The following is a 23725-nucleotide window of genomic DNA, read 5'->3' as shown; positions in this document are numbered from 1 at the left end:
AGCCTAATATTCAGCAGCCTAATATTCAGCAACCTGATATTCCTGCCGTCTATAATAACACTAATATTCCTGCCGTCTATAATAACACTAATATTCCTGCCGTCTATAATAACACTAATATTCCTGCCGTTTATAATAACACTAATATTCCTGCCGTTTATAATAACACTAATATTCCTGCCGTCTATAATAACACTAATATTCCTGCCGTCTATAATAACACTAATATTCCTGCCGTCTATAATAACACTAATATTCCTGCCGTCTATAATAACACTAATATTCCTGCCGTCTATAATAACACTAATATTCCTGCCGTCTATAATAACACTAATATTCCTGCCATCTATAATAACACTAATCAATCAAAAAACAAAAGACAAAGAGAAAATGTACCCGTACTTTACTGAATAACTTGGTAACCTTGTTATTTTATATATGATTATAGTTTCTGCACCTGAAAATTTAAAAACACTGTTTATTTCAATCATATATTTGTTCAGTTGTATCTATTTGTTGTGATTGCTAATTTTTTATTTGTTGTTTTTTAATTACTGAGTGTTTACTTGTCTTTAATAATGCGTGACATTTATATTAGTGAGGCTAGCTGTATTTCTACGGTATTTGTAATCCTTGTGTAAGTGTTCTTCAACCTGTTTATTTTTGTTCAAGATATTCAGCTACAATGAAATGTTTTGCAATATGACTAAATGTGAATGATTTTTTTTTTTTTTTTTTTTTTACCTTATTGGAATCGAAATTAGGAATCGATAAGAATTGGAATCAATATTCAAAATCAATATCGCTCAAATTCAATCGATACCCAACCCTAGTTGTTATGCGGTTGACATGCAAACTCAACTTTATTAATTTGCATTGATGATTTGACGCACCCAAAGTATGCACACTAGTAATAGTGATGTTTGCATTAGTAAAGTCGACTGGTTATGGAGGATCAGAGGGAAAACAAGCACACCTTCCTTCAGTCTGTCATTGAGTGACCGGACTCACAAACACGAACACAGCAGCTTCAAATCCTGCAAAAGTTTGGGATTTTTTCATGTTTTTGAAAGAGTCTCTTCCGCTCAAGGCTGCATTTATTTGATCAGCAAAAATGTGAAAAATTATTACAATATAAATCAGCTGTTTTCTATGTGAATATACAGTAAAGTGTAATTTATTCCTGTGATCAAAGCTGAATTTTCAGCATCATTACTCCAGTCTTCAGTGTCACATGATCCTTCACAAATCATTCTAATATGATCAAGAAACATTTATGATTATCATTAATGCTCATATTTTTGTGAAATATTCTTTGATGAATAGAAAAGCACAGCATTTATTTATTTGAAAAATAATATGTTGTAACATAAATGTCACTTTTGATTAATTAAAAGATTCATAGATTAATAAAAATATGAATGACTTTCAAAAGGTATTGCATCTAGTTACAAATCAACTATCCGTGCCATTATTGCATAATATTACTCAAAAGTAAAGTGTCTAAATGTCTGCTTAAAGTGGATCTAATCAAATATCCAACAATATAGATTAACATATAAAGCTCGAGCCGGTCGGTCTGGCTGATTCCCAGCTCACGTCCCTCTGGTTCTGTCGAAGGTGAGACGTCACAAACACACACTTATCCTGCTAATAGGAGACCCGGTGCTCCGGTTACAGTTCCTCTGTGGATCACAGTTTCCAAGACAGTGTTACGTTCACTTGATAACACTGTAAGCGCTGAATTATTCGTAAGCCTCTTGCTGACTTTTCAATAATTACGCTTTGCGCTGATGCCCAGAGGTCACGGGAGTTTCATTCACACACTGCTGATGCAAACTCAATCTGTATATTCAGTTACGCCTAAACAAATCGCTAACACTTTGCACTTTAAGAATATCAGAAAAATCTGAACTATTTATTCAAAACTAGTCTAAAATGGCCACTGATTGCAAGAGACACAGATCTGTGTGTGTAAAAACACTGATGTTAGCGACAGCTATTTTGAGCTGCTAGCGACAGCTAAAGGCCCGTCGGGTCGCTGGATACAACAGCACAGGGACGGTTCGAGCGTTTAATGTCTCAGGACACGGACCATCATCACACACACAGCATTGCATCAGCTGCTTACATAAGATCCACAGTGAAACACATGTAAGGAACTGAACATCTAAAGGAAAAGTGTTTCTCTTGGAGGGCAAACGTATGATAGAGACGTTTCTCCTGACAGCACCGTAACCTCACGTGTGTCTCAAACTGGGCTCAGATCTGCAATCTCAATATTCATGTTTTATGTCTGCTTTTATTTCTCTAGGAGAAAATGTTTTGACACAAAGTTTTAACTTAAATCAAATGTATTTGAGAACTCTAAGTCTGCAATCAAAAGTCAGAGATCTCAATATGAATTTAAATATTTCTCAAGACAAATTTGAAACTTTAAACATATTTGAGATTTCTATAAAAAAACACATATCTCAATAGCAAGTGAAATATTTCTCAATACATTTTTTAGATAAAGTTGAAACTTGAATAAAATACATTTGAGAGCTCAATGAAAACCACATATCTCTAAATGAACTCAAGTATTTCTCACTAAACTTAATAAAACATATTTGAAAACCAAATATCTCAATATGCACTGCAATATTTCAAAAATAAGTTTGACACGTTTTAAAATGACCAAAAAAAAAAAAACATATTTCTATGGAAATCAAATATCTTATGAACTGAAATATTTCTCAGCAAATTTGAGACAAATTCTACACTTAAAAACACATATGAAACCTTTATGAAATCCAAATATCTCCATACGAACGGAAATGTTTCCTAATAAGTTTTTGACACATTTTAGACTTAAATAAACATATTTGAGAACTCTATGGAAAACAAATATTTCAATATTAACTCAAACATTTCTCAATGCATTTTTGAGATAAATTGAATAAAACATATTTGAGAGCTCTCTGGGAAACAGATCTGTGTTTTTGGGTCACAACTGAAGACATGAATCATGTTTTGAAGCTCAGGTTGTATTTGTAAGGAATGCTGTTGTTCTGTAATGTCATAACACTGTTTCATTGATCAGGACGTTCGAGTTCAGTGAAAGCAGGCCAGATTACCCATAAGCCCAGTGAAAGCGCAAAGAGCCAAAGATCAATGTGTTATTTTAACTACTGTAAAATCAAACCTCCAGTGAAGTCCCACAGCGCAGCTCGATACCATACGTTACGTATCGTACATCTCTGGGAACAATCTAGAACAGGGAAGAGTTTAGAGTACAGTGACGTCAAAGGGACACTGCTATTTAGTGTTGGATTATTCACTGCATTCAATACATTTATCAAACTATATTTAATACCTAACTGTTCAGTTTAAGTCTTTTCTAGCTTATTAGGTCATACTTACTAATTTGGGAAAAGGAGTAATAGAATAAAGGTAAATATTAATAGTGGTAATTATTTATTTATTTATTTTGAAGACATTTTTCTCTCTTTTTCCCCCCAAATAAGAGCTAATAAAAGTGATGCTTGTAAACAAACTAATAACTAGCTTGAACTGAAGCAAGCAGCAGTCGGAGCACAAACCTCCCTAGATATCAGAATCAAATACTAAAGCATTTGTTAAATGTCAACATTTGAAGAGAATTATGTAATTTAATTTGGGTCACATAATCTGTTGTGACAGAAACAGCCTGAGAGCTTGATCCGGAGAGATTCAGAGATTTTAGGAGGTTACCGTGTGTCATTTCAGTGATGGTACAGGTCATATCGCAGTTATAATGTTATTTTAGCATTGTTTATATAGCCTACTATTATAGTTATTATTAATATCTTGTATTAGCTTTTATTTTCAGTTTAAATTTGAGTAATTATGTGCTTTTGGGAGTTTTCTTGGTGGTTTATTCTTGTCTCTAATGAAAAGAGTCCAAGTCCCTATGATTTTCAATGTGTGTCTGTGGGATTTTCCCCGTTTTATCATCCAGCGAGTCGGATCCCACAGTAAAGTACCAGCACACCTCATCTGAGGCACAACAAACTGCTGTATGGTCATATTCTCATAACACAATGAGGGTCGCCCTCTCCGCAGGAAAGCCAAGGACCCAATGAGGAATAAATCACAGCTCGGCCACCAACGTGGCATTTCAATATGTGAGATGAGACGCTTTATCAGCTGGCCTTGAAACCCTGCAGCATCACAACAACAGGGGCTTCGGTTTCGGTTCAGAAGGGTTAAAAAAACAAGCATGATGCATTTGATCCCGTTTCACGCTGGAAATGTGACAGTCAGTTCCACCTGAGCCCACACCATTTATCTGATTGGGCCAGTTATTTGATGTGACTTTTAATCTGATGCTGACAAAAAAGTACTGTGACACCGTAGATAGGTATATGGATAGATGGATAGATAGATAGATAGATAGATAGATAGATAGATAGGAGTCTAACCAAGATCAGCAGGGGGCGGAGCCTAATGAAGAGCAGCAGGGGGCGGAGCCTAACCAAGAGCAGCAGGGGGCGTAGCCTAACTAAGAGCAGCAGGGGGCGGAGCCTAACCAAGATCAGCAGGGGGCGTAGCCTAACTAAGAGCAGCAGGGGGCGTGGCCTAACTAAGAGCAGCAGGGGGCGGAGCCTAACCAAGAGCCCTGGACGAGTGAGCAAACTTCATCCAGATCTCTCTCTCCCTCTCCCACACACACACACACACACACACACACACACACACCATTACCTGCACTGACTCATACTGCAATTATTCTGAAATAAACAGGTTATTTGAATTCATGGAATTGTGACTCAAGTGTTTCTGGAAGAATCTGCAACTATTAGAGTTCAAACTGAAGAAGCTTTTAAGCTTTTATGCCTTGTACGTTGAATTATTTGACCTGAGGACATAGATAATGATTTTCTGTGTTTTGAATGAAGTTAAGGGATGATGGACAGAACGAATACATAAACAGACAATTCTGTTTCTTTCATAATTATCATTTAACAAAAATGCCTCGTAAAACTATTTTAAATATTTCCTAATTGTCAGAGTCGATAGCCTCGTAGGAAGTTCTTCAAGTAGTAGAGCGGTTGTGTTTCGGGCGACCCGAGTTCGAATCTTTCCCAATCCCGACTACTCGTTCACTTCACACACTCATTATATTGCATAATAATTTTTATTGCATATAATAATAATATATAATATCATACTTTATATATAATATTGTACTATACCCTGGCTCACCCGTTATCCAGCAAATAAAAGGAGTTACTGTTTTTCTGTTATTTGGTAGAATTTAGAATTAATTTAATATAAACTAATAGAATGGTTATTAGTTTTGAAGTAGAGCTGCACGATTAATCGTTAAAAGATTGTGATCTCGATTCAAAAACAAAGACAATCTTATTCCTAAATGACAACAATTCGCCTGTCTCTCTTAAAGAGATAGTTCATCATTTACTCACCTTTTGAAAGTAACATGACGCTTCAAATAACGATTGTATCGATTACACTGTTACACCAGTAGGTGGCGACAAGTTAAGCGACTGTTAAAAATGTATTTGTCATTGAATCATTAATTCAAGAGATTCGTTCAGAAACACTGATTCATCCAGTAATGAAACAAGTGAAGTCGTTATAAATGAGTCACTGAATCATTAATTCAAGAGATTCGTTCAGAAACACTGATTCATCCAGTAATGAAACAAGTGAAGTCGTTATAAATGAGTCACTGAATCATTAATTCAAGAGATTCGTTCAGAAACACTGATTCATCCAGTAATGAAACAAGTGAAGTCGTTATAAATGAGTCACTGAATCATTAATTCAAGAGATTCGTTCAGAAACACTGATTCATCCAGTAATGAAACAAGTGAAATCATTATAAATGAGTCACTGAATCATTCATTCAAGAGATTCGTTCAGAAACACTGATTCATCCAGAAATAAAACAAGTGAAGTCGTTATAAATAAGTCATTGAATCATTAATTCAAGAGATTCGTTCAGAAACACTGATTCATCCAGTAAAGAAACAAGTGAAGTCGTTATAAATGAGTCATTGAATCATTCATTGAATCATTAATTCAAGAGATTCGTTCAGAGACACGGATTCATCCAGTAATGAAACAAGTGAAGACGTTATAAATGAGTCATTGAATCATTAATTCAAGAGATTCATTCAGAAACACTGATTCATCCAGTAATGAAACAAGTGAAGTCGTTATAAATGAGTCATTAAATGAGTCATTGAATCATTCATTGAATCATTCATTCAAGAGAGTCATTCAAAAACGCTGATTCATCCAGTAATGAAACAAGTCTTTAAGAGTGAGTCATTGAACCATTCACTCAAACTGATATTTCGTCAGAACGTGTAGTGAATTACATGTTATTTTATTTAGTTGTCTGCTCAGAATCGTGGGAGAATCTCTGTTTAAAACAAAAAAATTGTGATTCTTAATTAATCCAGAATAGTGCAGCTCTATTTTGAAGCCTTTTTCGAATAACGTATTCGGCTTCGGGCACATCCCTATAAGATAACATGTCTCTCTCATTTCATCATGTTTTTGCTCTCTCTTCTATTGTTGGGTTTATGAAGACCTTCCCCTTCAATTAAGAGCACTGATTATTATTTACATTCATTAACATTGAGTCACAGCAGTGCATCTCTGAACCCTGAAGTGCAGCGGTCCGCGGGACGCTGTGTATTTGAGCCCATTATATTCCAGGGCGGAGCCACATGATTGATGCTCATCCTGTTTATCTGGAGCTCCATGGCAGTCGGAGCAATAAAGCTCTTGAGGGCCACTCAAGGCCTTGCTAATGAAATAATGCACTCCATAAAACATTAAGAGCCCATGAAAGCTAATGATGCCATTGAGTTTCAACCCAGGAGGAGCCCATTTATAGCAATGTGTTCTGATAAAATACCAGCACAGCACAATCAGGCCGCTAAATGACATTTTCTGGGGGTTGCTAAGCAAACATCGCTACTGTGATTGCTCAGTAACCTCTAGCACTAAGTATTAAAGTTGAGTGTGTGTTTGTGCTCCAGAGATAAATCCTCCAATTATGTGGTTGTTGAAGAGAGGCGTGTTGTTACTTTACAAAGTTTTAAAGTGCAAGTTTTTGAAAACGGTACTGTAATGGTCTCCATATAAGATACAAAAACCCGAATTGGTGAAAACTTTGTCGTCATACACATGCGTGTGATATGTTTCTTTACAAAGTGACATCGCCACCTACTGGCCTGGCGTTTTTAGTCGTTTTTGCAGATCCGCGTGAACGGGGATCATTTTCACAATGTTGTCGTCTGTACGCGAAAAACTCAAAGGAAAAACTTTTCTCTTTTTAGTACATTGTTGTCATGTAAACACACACTTAGTGACCAGACGCACCATTTTCATATGCTGGACCATAAAACAGGTACACCATAGTAACCACCTCCTAGAAAGTTCCCAGAACACCTTGACAAACCATCAAAAACAAGCTATGTCTTAGAAACCACTCAGAAGACATTCGCCTCCTCCTAACAACCACCCAGAATGCCTTAGTGACCTCATAGAAACCTCCCAGTACACCTTAGCAACCCCATAGAAACCACCCAGTACACCTTAGCAACTCCATAGAAACCACCCAGAACACCTTAGCAACCCCCTAAAAACCACCCAGAACATCTAAGCAACATCCTAGAAACCACCCAGAAACTTTAGTAACCACTTAGAAATGACTCAGACCCCTTAGCAACCATAGAGAACCCCTCATAAATTCCCTAGCAACCACCAAGAACACCTTAGCAATGTCCTTGAAACCACTCAGACCCCTTAGCAACCATAGAGAACCCCTCATAAATTCCCTAGCAACCACCAAGAACACCTTAGCAATGTCCTTGAAACCACCCAGAACACCCTTGCAACCTCTAAGTAACCACCCAGAATGCCTTGGTGACCTCCGAGAAACCTCCCAGAACATCCTAGCAACTCCCTAACAACCACCCAGAACACCTTAGCAACTCTTAAACAATCACCCAGAAAACCTTAGCAACATCCTATAAACCACCCAGAACATGTTATCAACATCCAGACCACCCAGTACACCTCAGAACACCTTAGCAACCACCTAGAGAACACTCAGACCCCTTAGCAACCACCAAGACCACCTTAGCAAATTCCTAGAAACCACCCAGAACACTCTTGCAACCTCTAAGTAACCACCGAGAAACCTCCCAGAACATCCTAGCAACTCCCTAACAACCACCCAGAACACCTTAGCAACATCCAGACCACCTAGTACACCTCAGTAACCACCAGAACACCTTAGCAACCACCTAGAGAACACTCAGAGCCCTTAGCTACCGCCCAGAACAACACCTTAGCAACGTTCCAAATAAAAAGAAGAAGTGAATTCATCAGTTAGGATCGACCTGATTTAACCTCGGATGGATTTCATTCACTGGATCATCACAGTCATTAACGTGATTATTAAAACATAAAACCATTTTAAATTGATGTTCCAGCAAAAATAACTTTATGATGACATGATGACGTCACGGTGATGTATGACTTAGGCCATAGGGCACATCCCATGAGTCTTTTCTATGAGCTGTAAGCTGTGTGTCCAGATTCCCACAGTCCACACACACCTGCGTTACGCTTCAGTAACAGGGAAGGAGATCGAGTCTAACCGAGGATCATTAGCTGGAGCTTCTCAGCGCTACACCTGCACACACACACACACACACACACACACATGAGCTCGTTCTGCAGGTGAACTCCACTAAACGCTGAGCCCACGCACAGATACAGCTTAAAAATACAGCATTACCTCAGACAGATGACTAGCATTATCATACGCCACCTTTGACGAAACAACAGGTGGCAAATGTGTCCATCAGTCAAAGGATGGCATGAGGAACACAAACACACCACTAGCTAAAAGAAAAGAGCAAAAACACACTTGCATTGTGTCATATGTTTGATAAGGATGCATTAAATTGATCAAAACTGGCATTTATAAAGTTAAATAAATGCTGTTCATTGCACTTTCTATTCGTAAAAGAATCCTTAAGAATAAAATTGATCACTTTCCACAAAAATATGACCTTTTTTTAACATTAATAATAATAATAAATGTTTCTTGAGCATCAAATCATCATATTAGAGTGATTTGTGAAGGATCATGTGACACTGAAGACTGGAGTAATGATGCTGAAAATTCAGCTTTGATCACAGGAATTAATTACACTTTATATTTACATAGAAAACAGCTGATTTAAAATGTAAAAATATTTCAAAATTCGTGATTAAAAAAAGAACAGCCTTGGTGAGCAGAACTAGAGACTCTTTCAAAAGCATAAAAAAATCTTCCTGAGCCCAAACCTTTGAATGGTAATGTACACGTGAAATCAAGCTTGCTAAGATATAAGCTTCTGCGTTCATGTTACTTGCATAAAGTTGTTGCCTATTAAGAAATTATAGTATAGCAATAAATTCACATGATATAAAAGCTCTTTTCTGATCATGAAATATTCAGTCTCAATAATCTTCCGAGGTAAAAGCGAATAGAACTAAAGTAGACCAAACACTCTGTCTCGACTCGCACTCCCAGAAGATTTGGTTCCCAGTCCCTCTAGTTGAGGCGATTAGAGCCGGTCTACAGGAACAGATGTTCAGTCACAGTGTGACCTCTGACCTCACACACTTGTTGATTAAGTGAATCAGCTGTGCTTTTGCCTGATGTATCGTTAGCCATAAAAAGCAAAGCAAAGATTCATTTTACCCGAGTTCTTTCTATACAAGATGTGAAACAGCAACTATATTGACACCGATTCATGCTCACACTCACTCACTCTCACTCACTCACTCACTCACTCACTCACTCACTCACACACACACACACACACACACACACACACACACACACACACTCTCTCACACTCTCTCACACACACACACACACACACACATACACACACTCACTCACTCACTCACACACACATACTCACACTCTCTCTCTCACACACACACACACACACACACACACACTCACTCACTCACACTCACTCACTCACTCACTCACAAACACACACTCACTCACTCACTCACTCACTCACTCACACACACACACACACACACACACACACACACACACACACACTCTCTCACACTCTCTCACTCTCACACACACACTCACTCACTCACTCACACATACTCACACTCTCTCTCTCACACACACACACACACACACACACACACACACACACACACACACTCACTCACTCACTCACTCACTCACTCACAAACACACACTCACTTACTCACTCACTCACTCACACACACTCACTCACAAACACACTCTCTCTCATTCACTCACTCACACTCACTCACTCACTCATTCACATACACACACATACACACACTCACACATACTCACACTCTCTCACACACACACACACACACACACACACTCACACTTACTCACTCACTCACTCACAAACACAATCTCACTCACTCACAAACACACACTCACACACACACACACACACACACACACACACACACACTCTCGCACATGCACACACTTTATTTTTCAAGTTCACTTCATTTTCTTTGATGAATAGAAAGTTCAAAAGAACATCATTTATTTGAAAAAGAATCTTTTGTAACATTATAAAAATGCCGTTACTGTCACTTTAACGCATCCCTGCTGCCTATGTAGTGCACTCGACGTCAGTCGCTCTCGAGTCTCCGCGAGACACAGAAGCTCTGGGTTTCTGGAACAGAGTTATGGATTTGTCATCGCAACCCTGAGCAGCTCGAGATCTGATAACATCAATTTCACCTCTCCAGTTACTCGGCCGCGCTTTGAATAATTCTGATTATCCACACAGGTGCATCGATACCAGTGTGTCCATATCCATCTGGAGTGATGACTGAGTCCACACACACACACACACACACACACTCTAAGAATAGGTCACCCTGATCTGTTTACCTGGGAGCCTCTACAAACCAACCCAACATCAGTGCCTTCCAGTGAACTTGACGTGTGTGTGTGTGTGTGTGTGTGTGTGTATGTGTGTGTGTGTTCCGACCGGCAGCTTCAGCGGTGGCTTGTAATGCCGCTGTATTTACACGTCCTGTACAGAATCCTGACACCTGTTCTTCACATCAAACGCTGGAGATCCCCATCAAACCCCCTTTAATGATGTAAATATGAATAATTCTGCTCTGTGAACGCGGAGGAGAACAAACGAGCGCTTGAATAAGCGTTTAACACTCTACAGGTGCAGTTTAGGGGTATTTGACATTTTGGCTGTTCAGTCAACTACAAATGAAGATTTATGAGCGTTTCTAATGGCTTTCTCACATTCCCACAGTCGAACAAACGCAAACACAAACGGCACGCTATTAAACCAGCTTATTTGAATAAAACAGCCACTGTTTGTGAATATCATCAAGAAATGCCCGGGTCATATCTCACGCAATAATCGAAATAAAAATGAAAAAATATATTTTGAATAATTTTTTTTAATTCCCCCAAATTATCATTCTTATTACTTTAAAACAGTGTTTAAAATCATCTGATAAAATCAATGAAATCATCATCATCAATATAATAAAATAAAATAAACTTTTTGCTAAAATAAATCTTCACGTTGGAGATTTTTTTTTAACAAAAGTAATATTTATTCTTAATATTATTTATTAACAATATATATTTTTAATAAAAAATGTTAGCCTTTTTAAAAATTATATTGACATTATGTACATATCACATGACATAAAAAAAATCATATCACATGAATATGAAATATGGAAATCATCTTGTCCAGATCAGCATTAATCAATTCATAGCACTACAAGCTCTAATTTTAAATGATTTAAAATGATTATTAAATTATAATTTATTACAATAAAAACTACCATGTATACTAGTAATAAAATAAAATAACTCAATTGCTCAAATAAATCAGCATATGTTTAAGATTATTACAGTCAGCTATTTTCTAAACAAGACCACACACACACACACACACACACACACACATTCTTAACTAATAGTCATAAACACTGAAACAAATGAGGGAAGTGAAGTAAATAACGCCTGACACGAGGGACAGACACAGAATTTTTCCAAAAGAAGGCAGCATTACATTGTCATCCTCCGTCAAAGTGCCCATGATGCCTTAAAATACCGCCTAGGAAGGTCTCTAGCCAAATATACATAGTGCACTGCATATTAACTTCAGCACTCAGAACAGGGCTCAGTATAATCAAATGAACCACTGGATTGTTTGCAATTCAAATGCATTGTGTGCAAATTTAAAACACATTACCCAGCGCACACCGCCTCGCGCCCCATGGTCCCTGCAAATACTTCCACAGTCTCTAAGTGACAAGTCGGGATGATCTAAAAATATCGATGGTGTAACAAAGGTACAAATATTTGACCTTTAACTGTTGTATGCAAATGAAATCATGCAGGAAAGATCAGGTCACAGCATTCGAGCGACGCCACACATCTGCAGTGTTTCTGAAATGCTCGTCAGTGTATCGGAGGTGATTCTTTCCTCATAACAGCGTCTCTAAAGGCAGCGAAGATGGAAAAGCCCTGGTACTCGTCCAGCCTCAATTCCCCCGGTTCACATTTGCATGTGTTAATCGCTCTGGTGAAACTCTCTCTTCCATCTGTACCAAACCCTCTGTTATGCAATATCAATATCTTATGAACAGGCCCAGATGCAATCAGTCTGCACACTTCTTTTACAGTCCTGCACACGGTCTAGACTCCACATGGAGAAACTCTCGCAGGGTTTGCGTTTGCTACTGATCTCAGGGTTGATATGTTGGAAATAAGTGTTTACACTTTAACATGCTATCCTTTGGATTATGTCATCTGTCAAATCCAAATTAAAATAAAATCAAATCAAATAAAAAGATATATAGCATATTTTCTGTGGGTGAAAACCTGCAGAATGGATTTAAACATGATAAAATCTCAGTAAATTTTTTCTTTAGTACTCTGATTCAGCAAGGACGCATTAAATTGATCAAAAGTGACCGTAAATGCATTTAGAATGTTACAAAAGATTTCTCATTCAAATAAATGTTGTACTTTTGAGCTTTCTTTATATCATCGAACCCTGAAAATAAAAATTTATCACGATTTCCACAAAAATATGAAACCGTTTTCAACATTGATAATAATCATAAATGTTTCTTGAGCAGCAAATCATCATATGATAATGATTTCTGAAGGATCATGTGACACTGAAGACTGGAGTAATGATGCTGAAAATTCAGCTTTGATCACAGGAATAAATTACACTTTACTATATATTCACATAGAAAACAGCTGATTTAAAATTGTAAAAACATTTTGGGCCCCATCTTGCACCCAGCGCAACTGACTTTGTACAGCGACGCATGTATCGCATGTATTTTGCACCCGATGCACAGCAGACTTTTCCCTCCACAGACGCACGTCGGTAAATTAGGGAATGAACTTGCGCTCCCGGGGGCGGTTCAGAGAAAAGAGGAGGCGTGTTCCGGCGCAAACGTTCCCTGGTGCTATTTTGCAGTTTCAGAAAACAATTCCACCACAGACCAGGAGAAACCTCGTCTAAAGTCAGTGGCGCGTTTTCAGATGCTATTTTAAGGGCGCATGCTTGGCCATAATGTAGCGTGTGCACAACACACATACACTTTGCTTCTCTCATCTACACAGAAGCAGCAGTTTTCATTTTTGCAAACCATACATTATTACAAGGAAAAATATTAATACACAAGGGAAATCATTGTGGTGTCCATGAAGATGTGAAAAAATAGGCATAAATCTAGCTTACACATTTACCCAAATTATCATACGCCTGTTTAACCGAAGCAAATTTGTGTGTGTTTCTCAGTCCCCAATGTCACTTCTCTGTGTTTTACGGGGTCGGTCTCCTCGGCTGTGAACCGCTCCTGGCAAATCCGCCGTTATAATAGCAATCCGCCATGGAACAAGCACGCCTGCTCTTAAAGGGAATGTGAGATGTCGCTCTGATTGGTTTATTTCACGTTACGCCCAAACCACACCTATGAGTAATGAAGCTACTTCAGACCAACCCCTTTTAGATTTGCGAGACCCGCCCACAAAGTTACTTGCGTTTCGCGCTTGATACTTGCGTTTCAGATCGTTAAAATAGGGCACTTTACATTTTTTACTGTATTTTGATCAAATAAATGCAGCCGTGGTGAGCAGACTTCTTTCAACAAAATCTTACTGAACTCACACTGGAAACCCTTTTGGAGACCACATTTGGAAATCACACATTTCAGCGAAAGTTCTTTCACTCCTCCATTTGTCTTGTTGTCGACAGACGTCAGAAACTGTATACTGTATCAGTGTAGACAGCATCAGTGATTATAATCACATCCAGTGTACGTAAATATCAGCCGTTAAGCGACTGAACGCCAGTGGGCGGGGCCTGTGGTGCGATGATGTATAACTATTGGTCACTGTCTTGCTCTGCAGGCGGGCATATGCAAATGTATTTGCCAGTGTGATGTCACAGATCCTGCAATATCAAAATTAGCTGTTTTTGGAGCTTGATTAAATAAATACTTAATTCATAATAAGGACATTTTAAGCTATGAAACAAATTAGATTTCTCATGTCATGACATGTTTAAGAGGATCTGTGATATAAACGCAAACACTCACATCTCACATTTGGGGCTTTGCAGGAACTGGTGAGTTATTGAGATCAATTACCCATGAGCCACTGAGCAAAACAATTCACCCCAGACGCTCACGGTGCAATTATTGCACATGAAGACTTTGATTAAAAAAAAAACGCCCACTAAATAATGAATACATCACAGGTCTTTCAAATAAAAGATTAATTCATTATGTAGGTATGTATCCAAATCAAAAGAAATTATTTTAATGACTTTATCAGTTTGTATTCCTCACATCATTTTAATCAAGCGTGGACGAATTTCAAACAGAGTTCATGAGTCTTGAGTTAATCAGATGCAAATATGACCCTCAGCAATAATAACAGCGGTTATAACAGTGGTGCTTTATGAAGCTCGTCTGACACGAGTGTTGAGAGACAGCAGACAATATAAACACATAATCACCTCAACAAAAGGTGCGTCCCAAATCAATCGCATACTTGTGCACTATTCTACGCCATTTTGTAGTGTAAGTAGTGCGAGTAGTACGTTCACACTGAAAATTCCCAAAAGAAAAAGTGCACTTTAACTACCCGGATGATGCACTTTTTTAACCGGGAAAACGAAGTGTGGAACGTTTATTCTGCATTCTTTTTGACTCTGAATCTGAAGTGCTGTCTGTACGCTATTACTGCTATGCTGTAATAAACTTAAAGGGACAGTTCACCCAAAAATGAAAATTAGCCCATGATTTACTCACCCTGAAGCCAGTTATTTTAGTCGATAAAGCTTTAAATATGGATATTTTTCTTAAACGAGCACATTGCTGTGCTTCGGAAGACCTTTATTAACTCGCCAGAGCCGTTTCAAGCACTTTTATTTGATGGACTTCCAAGAAAATATACCCATTGACTCCCATTAAAAGGCTTGGAAGAGCCAGGATATTTTTTAATATAACTCCTATTGTATTCGTCTTAAACTCGTTTTCTAACTTTAGTTAGTTAGACCCATTTCAAATCTTCCATTTATGTCTAAAATATTAGAAAAAGTGGTGTCCGCTCAATTGTGTTCTTTCTTGCAAGAAAATGATATCTATGAGAAGTTTCAGTCTGGTTTCAGGCCGCACCATAGCACTGAAACTGCGCTCGTTAAAATCACAAATGATTTACTTTTAGCTTCTGACCAAGGCTGTATCTCAATACTAGTTTTACTTGATCTTAGTGCTGCGTTCGATACTATAGATCACACAATACTCTTAGATCGACTACAAAATTATACTGGTGTTCAAGGACAAGCATTAAGCTGGTTTAGATCATACTTATCTGACCGCTACCATTTTGTCTATTTAAATGGAGAAAAATCGATCATAACTCCAGTAAACTATGGAGTGCCGCAGGGATCTGTGTTAGGCCCTCTATTATTCTCAGTATATATGATGCCACTTGGAAATATTATAAGGAAACATGGAATTAGTTTCCATTGTTATGCTGATGACACTCAAATATATATTTCATCACGGCCGGATGAAAACGATAAATTATCCAAATTGACAGAGTGTGTTAAAGATATAAAAGATTGGATGACGCGTAATTTTCTTTTATTAAATCCAGACAAAACAGAGGTACTAATCATCGGTTCAAAAAACCGCCCACAAAACCTCTCGCAATACAACTTTAATATAGTAGGATGTCCTGTTACTTTATCCTCTACAGTAAAAGACCTGGGTGTTATACTCGATTGCAACCTGTCTTTCAAAAATCATATTTCATATGTTACAAAAACCGCCTTTTTCCACCTTAGAAACATTGCTAAGCTACGTAATATGCTATCAGTTTCTGATGCAGAAAAGTTAGTTCATGCATTCATGACCTCGAGACTAGATTACTGTAATGCTTTATTAGCCGGTTGTCCTGCATCCTCAATTAACAAGCTACAGTTAGTCCAAAATGCCGCCGCTAGAGTTCTTACTAGATCAAGAAAATATGATCATATAACACCGATTTTATCATCACTGCATTGGTTACCTATAAAGTTCCGTATTAATTACAAGGTATTGCTACTGACTTATAAAGCCCTAAACGGCTTAGCTCCAGTCTATTTAACGGATCTTCTATCGCCCTATAATCCATCGCGCTCTTTAAGATCACTAAATTCAAGGCTTTTGGTCATACCTAGGATATCCAGAACCACCAAAGGAGGGAGAGCATTTTCACATTTAGCTCCAAAACTCTGGAATAGCCTTCCTGATACTGTTCGTTGCTCAGACTCGCTCTCCCAGTTTAAAACTAGATTAAAGTCGCATCTCTTCAGCCAGGCATTCATATAATATTTTTAATCTTACAGTTCAAATTACAATCCGGCCTCTAGTTAATAAACGCCAGAGGAGAACTGGCCCCCGACTGAGCCTGGGTTCTCCCAAGGTTTTTTTTTTCTCCATTGGGTCACCTGATGGAGTTTTAGGACACTATTAGGTCACTTGATGGAGTTTTTCGGTTCCTTGCCACTGTTGCCTTTGGCTTGCTCAGTTGGGGATATTCTGGATATCTAATTTGATTTTATCAATAAATTCCACTAGAAACAAACCTTGTTGTATTATTTTAATTTAATACTGTGAAGCTGCTTTGATACAATCTGTATTGTGAAAAGCGCTATACAAATATACTTGACTTGACTTGACTTGAGTTAGTGTGTAATGTTGCTGTTTGAGCATAAACAACATCTGCAAAGTTACGACGCTCAAAGTTCAGAGCAAAGGGAGATATTTGCTTTTAAAGAAATGGCTTTTTAAGGACTACAACAAACGGCTGGTAGAGACTACAGGACATTCCTCCCGGGTTAGTGACATCACTTACCCTAAAATTTACATAAACCCCGCCCCCGGAACACGATTTATAGATTATCATGACAGAATATGCTAATCAATGACTAGAAGATAACTACACATAAGCTACATAAATTCTTCAACTAAACGTTCAGAAATGTCCTGTTGCTTCTACATGTTGTCACTTCTTCTCGAGTCTCTCCATCATTGTCTGACTCCGGTTTGAACATAAAAGGCTAAAAGTTTAGAAATGTTCAGTGCATGTGTGTGTGAGGTAAAAGGACACGACTTGTTGAAGCTCCGCCCCCTGTGCCGGGAGCAGCAGCTCATTTGCATTTAAAGGGACAGACACAAAAACGTTAATTTTTTGCTCACCCTCAAAAAGTAACAACTTTAACATGCTATATTAAAATATCATTGGGGTATTTTGAGCTAAAACTTCACACACACACTCTGGGGACATCAAAGACTTATTTTACATCTTGTGAATAGGGCATTATACCACCCCTTTAAAGAAGAATGTCATATACACCAGGCTTCAGGGTGAGTAAATCATGGGCTAATTCTCATTTTTGGGTGAACTATCCCTTTAATTTTTGAGATCTTCGACGTCCACATCCTTTTTTCTTACAGTGTATAAGTGCATAGTGTATAGTGCATCATTTGGGACACAGCTAAAGAAACAACTTACCACGAGGTTCCCGATAACCATGACCAGCATGAAGACCAGAATACAGAGCGGCTGACCGGCCACTTCCATACAATCCCACATGGTCTCGATCCACTCCCCACACAAGACCCGGAACACGATGAGGAACGAGTGGAAGAAGTCCTTCATGTGCCAGCGGGGCAGCGTACAGTCCTTGGAGATCTTGCACACACACGACTCGTAGTTCTTCCCGAACAGCTGCATGCCGACCACGGCGAAGATGAAGACGATGATGGCCAGAACCAGGGTCAGATTCCCCAGAGCGCCGACAGAGTTCCCGATGATCTTGATCAGCGTGTTCAGAGTCGGCCACGACTTCGCCAGCTTGAAGACCCTCAGCTGGAGGAGAAGGAGAAGAGCCGGTTTGCAAACAGAACAAACGAATGTGACAGAAACTCGTCAGTCAGTTAGAAGTAGAGCTGCACGATTCAGGATAAACTTAGAAACAAGATTTCTTTTGGTTTCAAAACTGAGATCGCGATTCTGAACAGACAACTAAACAATATAACATCTAATTTACTAGAGGATCTAGTAAATTAGTGTAAAAATTAGTGTTGAAATTAGATCAAAGTGTAATTATTCCTGGCTATTTAAAATGTTTAATGAATCTGAATCTAAATATTTTTTAGAAAATGGGTTGAATGAATGATTCAACGACTCACTTATGAGTACTTAATTGTTTCATTACTGGATGAATCAGCATTTTTTTAAACAAATATTTTGAATGAACGATTCAATGCCAAATACTTTTTTTAATAGTCACTTGTCGCCACCTACTGGTGTAACTATGTAATCGATACAATTGTTATTTGAAGCGTTAAGTTACTTTCAAACGGTGATTTGCTTAATTTTGTAAACATCAATGTTTGTATGTTAACTATAAACTTGTATTGTATCATACTTCTATGATAATTTGAATATTTGTTTCACAGATATAACGAAACTGTGTGGTTGAAAAGAAGCTGTTTCATACCCATACATGACAACTGCTCTCAGCGCCAACGCAGACGTGAATCGTTGTCATTTAGGAATGAGATCAAGCGGGTGTTTAAATCGAGATCCCGATCTTTTACCGATTAATCGTGCAGCTCTAGATAGAAGCGTGTTTTACCAGTCTGAATGAGCGCAGGACGGACAGACCCTCCACGTTGGACAGACCCAGCTCCATGAGACTCAGACTCACTATGAGACTGTCGAAGATGTTCCAGCCCTGCTGAAAGTAAAAGTACGGGTCCAGAGCGATGATCTTCAACACCATCTCAGCCGTGAAGATTCCCGTGAACACCTGACAACAACATCAAGTTTATGTTTTCAAACAATGTACTTTGTTTACGTTTATGCATGTGGAAGATGCTTTTATCCAAAGCATTTCAATGCTATACACTTTCTGGAAATCGAACCCAATCGAACTGTTTGAGCTACAAGAATGATTATATTTATATGCATCTTTACATAAATAAATATATACATGTGAATGTATAAACAAATGTGTAAATTAGTGATGTCAAATCGATTAATCGCATCTAACATAAAGATCTGTAAATATATAATGTGTGTGCGTGTGTGTGTATATATATTATGTATATATACATACACACACACATATATATATATATATATATATATATATATATATATATATAACAAACATTTATGTAAGATGCGATTAATCGATTTGGCATCACTAGTATACATGTAAATAAATTAATGTATAAACAAATAAATATATACATGTGAATGTATAAACAAACGTATTGCAATTAATCACATCTAACATAAAAGTTTGTAAATATGTGTGTGTGTGTGTGTATACACGTTATATTTTTACAAACTTTTATGTTAGATGCGATTAATCGATTTGACATCACTAGTATAAATGTAAATAAATGAATGTATAAACAATAAATAAATATATACATGTCAATACATAAGTAAATGTATATATGTAAATGAATGTATATAAACATGCAAACTTGAATGAATGCATTTACATTAGTTTCTACAGATGTAGATTTGCTTGAAAAAACAGTAAATATTTATTGTGATTGTCTTTGTTGTGAATACTACATTGCTGCAAAACTATTACTGCTATTAAAGTAGCACTGAATTTTTTTTCTTTAAATTATATTTATTACTTATTTTTTATGTACTTCTGAGTACTATACTATTATTGGCAGCTGAAAGCATAATTAAATTAGCCAATATATATACATATAAATATAAAACAGGCATGCAAGGGGGCGGGGCAAGTGTAGAACTTTGTGATTGACAGGCGGTTCGATCCTGCAGAATCCTGAGATATGTGTGTGTACACCTATATACAGGTGTGTGTGTATATCTACGGCAGGTCTGCTGCTTGCTTTGGGTCTTTTATATATGTGACCCTGGATCACAAAACCAGTCACATGTCGCACGGGTATATCTGTGGCAATAGCCAATAATACATTGTATGGGTCAAAATTATCGATTTTTCTTTTATGCCAAAAATCATTAGGATATTAAGTAAAGATATAAAATATATAAAATGTTTTATAAATATATAAAACATGTATTTGTGTGAGTGAATGCGGCACAATCGCCAACATAAATGCACAACTTTAAAAGAGATTTTCTCAATGTTTCGATTTTTTGCACCCTCAAATTCCAGATTTTCAATAGTTGTGTCTCGACCAAATATTGTCCTATCATAACAAACCACACATCAATGGAAAGCTTATTTATTCAGCTTTCAGATGATGTTTTACCCATGTGACTGGTTTTGTGGTCCAGGGTCACATATGAGAGTTGCTCTGTTTCTTGTATCTTGTATCTGCGCGTGTGGATGTGACTATGATACGTCACACACACACACTGTGAAGATGAACAGACCAGAACACCGTCTCTGGTTCTGCCTCGCGTCCCGTAATGAACGCTTTCATCTAAACAATAAACAGAGATCTGGAAAGACATCTTCATCCTCTCTGAGAGTGATTCTCATGAAAACACGCAATTCACCCGACCAAAACAATTTTTTTTATATTATTATATTAATTATCAAGTCACAAGGTAAAAATTATGTATTATGTAATGAACCTCAATTAAAGCACATTTTTTTGTGTGTGTGTTGAACCTGTACATTTTAATCGGTTTTTTTTTAAATAATTCTCTTTATTGTAATGTAGTATTTTTACTGTATAACTGTACAAATTTTAGAAATACAAATTAGTACTTGTTTATTAAAATCAGCATAATTTAAACACATCACAATAAATAGTACTATTAAATACTTTTATTAAAATAATATTTAAAAATAATGAATTTTAATAATAAAACATTTGGATAAAGTGCTTAATAGTTGATTATTACAAAATTGCTTTGATAATTTAAATAAATAAATTGAGATAAAATATAAATATAGAGATATGTTGCCTTTAAATTATTTTATTTCAGTTCATTTTAAATGGTCTGACTTTTGATTTTGGGGTAAAACATGATCTTCCACTGAGATTCACCCTCGAGGAGATTTGATATCCAGTCTATAGTGAGTCATTTTCATATCGCTGACGAAGAGATGGTGAGCATAACAGATTCATACAGACGCATCATCATCATCATCATCATGTGAACATCACTGACAGCCGCTGCGCTGACACACGAGACTCAGCGTGACTGAGCTTCACCTCTCAAACACACATTAACATCTCCATGAAGCAATTAACTCATCTTATCCCTGAGAGTCGCACACACTCGGAAACATGCTGGCCTGTTTTAACCCAATTCTGGGTCAAATATGGACAAACCCAAACGCTGGGTTAAAAATATCCCCTTATCTGTGAAAATGTCAAATTCTGTTAATTTAAATCTTAATTCAAATCTTTTTTTCTACTTTGGCTTTTTAAACTTTGTATGTTAAATTTGCTGATTTTATTTTGTATTGTTTCTTTTTACTTTTTGTTTGTTTCCTTTCATTGTTTTATCTTATTTGTACAGCACTATGGTGTTTATCGGTGCTTAATAAATACATGAATGAATGAAAATGTAATTCAAAAATGTAACCCAACGGCTGGGTTTGTCCATATTTGACCCAAAGTTGGGTTGAAACAACGGCAGTTTTTCGAGTGAACTGAACGTGGAGCCGGGAGGCGTTTGGCCATTTCTGAAGTGTTCAGAGTGACGGACACACACCGACGACATCATCATTTATTTACATCATCACTGTGTCTGATGAGACAGCTGACACAGGAAATGACATCATCATCCTGTCTGTTGAGACAGCTGACACTTCTGAAACTAACAATCAAACGCCTCAGGCGCGCTCTGGACACGGCGATAGAAACATAGAAGGAAATGTATATAATATAATAATATATACTGTAATTTATGAGTCATTAAGTGATTTTATAATTAAAATACGTTGAAAAAGCGTGGAGGGCATGACAAATGTATATTTTTATATACAATATAATATAATATACTGTATATAAGAAAAATAAATAAACTAAAATTAAACAAAAGTACTAAAATTACTGAAGTTGAAATAAAAATAAATGAAAGCTAAATAGAAATTTTTTTTAAAAAATACTTAAAATGTCAAAAGCATGTAACGATTAAAATTAAATATTAAATTTATATGGATTAATATGGATCTTTATTTACTTGTTATAAACAAAAAAATATATATTTTGTTAATTGAAATAAAGCTGAAATAAAATAAAATAAATATTAAAAGAATATGTTGAATTTTAAAATAAGCTGAAGTACTAAAATTGCTAAAACTACAAATGAAATAAAAAAAGCTAAATAGAAATTTTACAAAAAATAACATACAATGTAAATATGACAATTCAATTTGATTAATTAAATTAAATGTATTAATTAAAATTAAATATGACATGCTCATGACAATGAAAAGTGAAAATAAAAGTTAAATAAAATATGAATAAATACTATAACTGCAACAACACTGACTCTACTATGAAACTAAGAATTGATTTTCTTTTTAAGAAAGATGAGAAAAGTCACTCAACTGAAATCTCATCTCAAATGACAACAATGAGAATAAACCGCTCGTAATCAAGCCAGAGATTCTGATATAATTTCCAAACGATCTGAACTTTATAGCTCTGTAATTTCATCACATGAACACTAACAATCACTTTTATTCCTCCAAAAGCAGTTTTAGGAGCCAAAGATCTGAGCTCTACATGAAGACTCCTGAGCGATGAAGGAGAAAGGAATGTTTGTGGAGCGTCTCTCCACCCGTCAGTGTGTGTTTCTCCATCTAACACAGATTACAAACAACACGTGACCTCTGACCCTCAGTAGCTGTGACATAACACACTCTAACACACGCGTGACTCACGCCTGTCTGCCTCTCTCTCTCTCTCTCTCTCACACACACACACACACTCTCTCTCTCTCAAAGCAACAAATGCTGTGTAAGTCAAACATGCATCAGTTCACATTCACACCAGCGTCAGGATATGTTGACACAACAAATCAAATCAAATCTCATGTCTTTGCCACCAATAAGAAAACTTTTATATAACCTTTATAAATAAATAATAA

At 36.9% G+C, this 23725-nt stretch overlaps 1 protein-coding gene across 1 annotated transcript in view; it reads right to left on the bottom strand.

Annotated features, from left to right (window-relative positions):
- The window catches only part of scn5lab (sodium channel, voltage gated, type V-like, alpha b), a 162440-nt gene that overhangs the window by 52003 nt on the left and 86712 nt on the right, over positions 1-23725 (bottom strand). The window contains 2 exon segments of the mRNA XM_084398457.1: positions 18161-18517; positions 19290-19463. Of these exon segments, the coding sequence (XP_084254583.1) occupies positions 18161-18517; positions 19290-19463 (531 nt within the window).

This window comes from Rutilus rutilus (genome assembly GCF_951802725.1).
Source record: "Rutilus rutilus genome assembly, chromosome: 24".
In the NCBI taxonomy this organism is placed as follows: domain Eukaryota; kingdom Metazoa; phylum Chordata; class Actinopteri; order Cypriniformes; family Leuciscidae; genus Rutilus; species Rutilus rutilus.
Note: the sequence above shows the minus strand (reverse complement) of the source record. Positions and strands in the feature narration are given on the sequence as shown.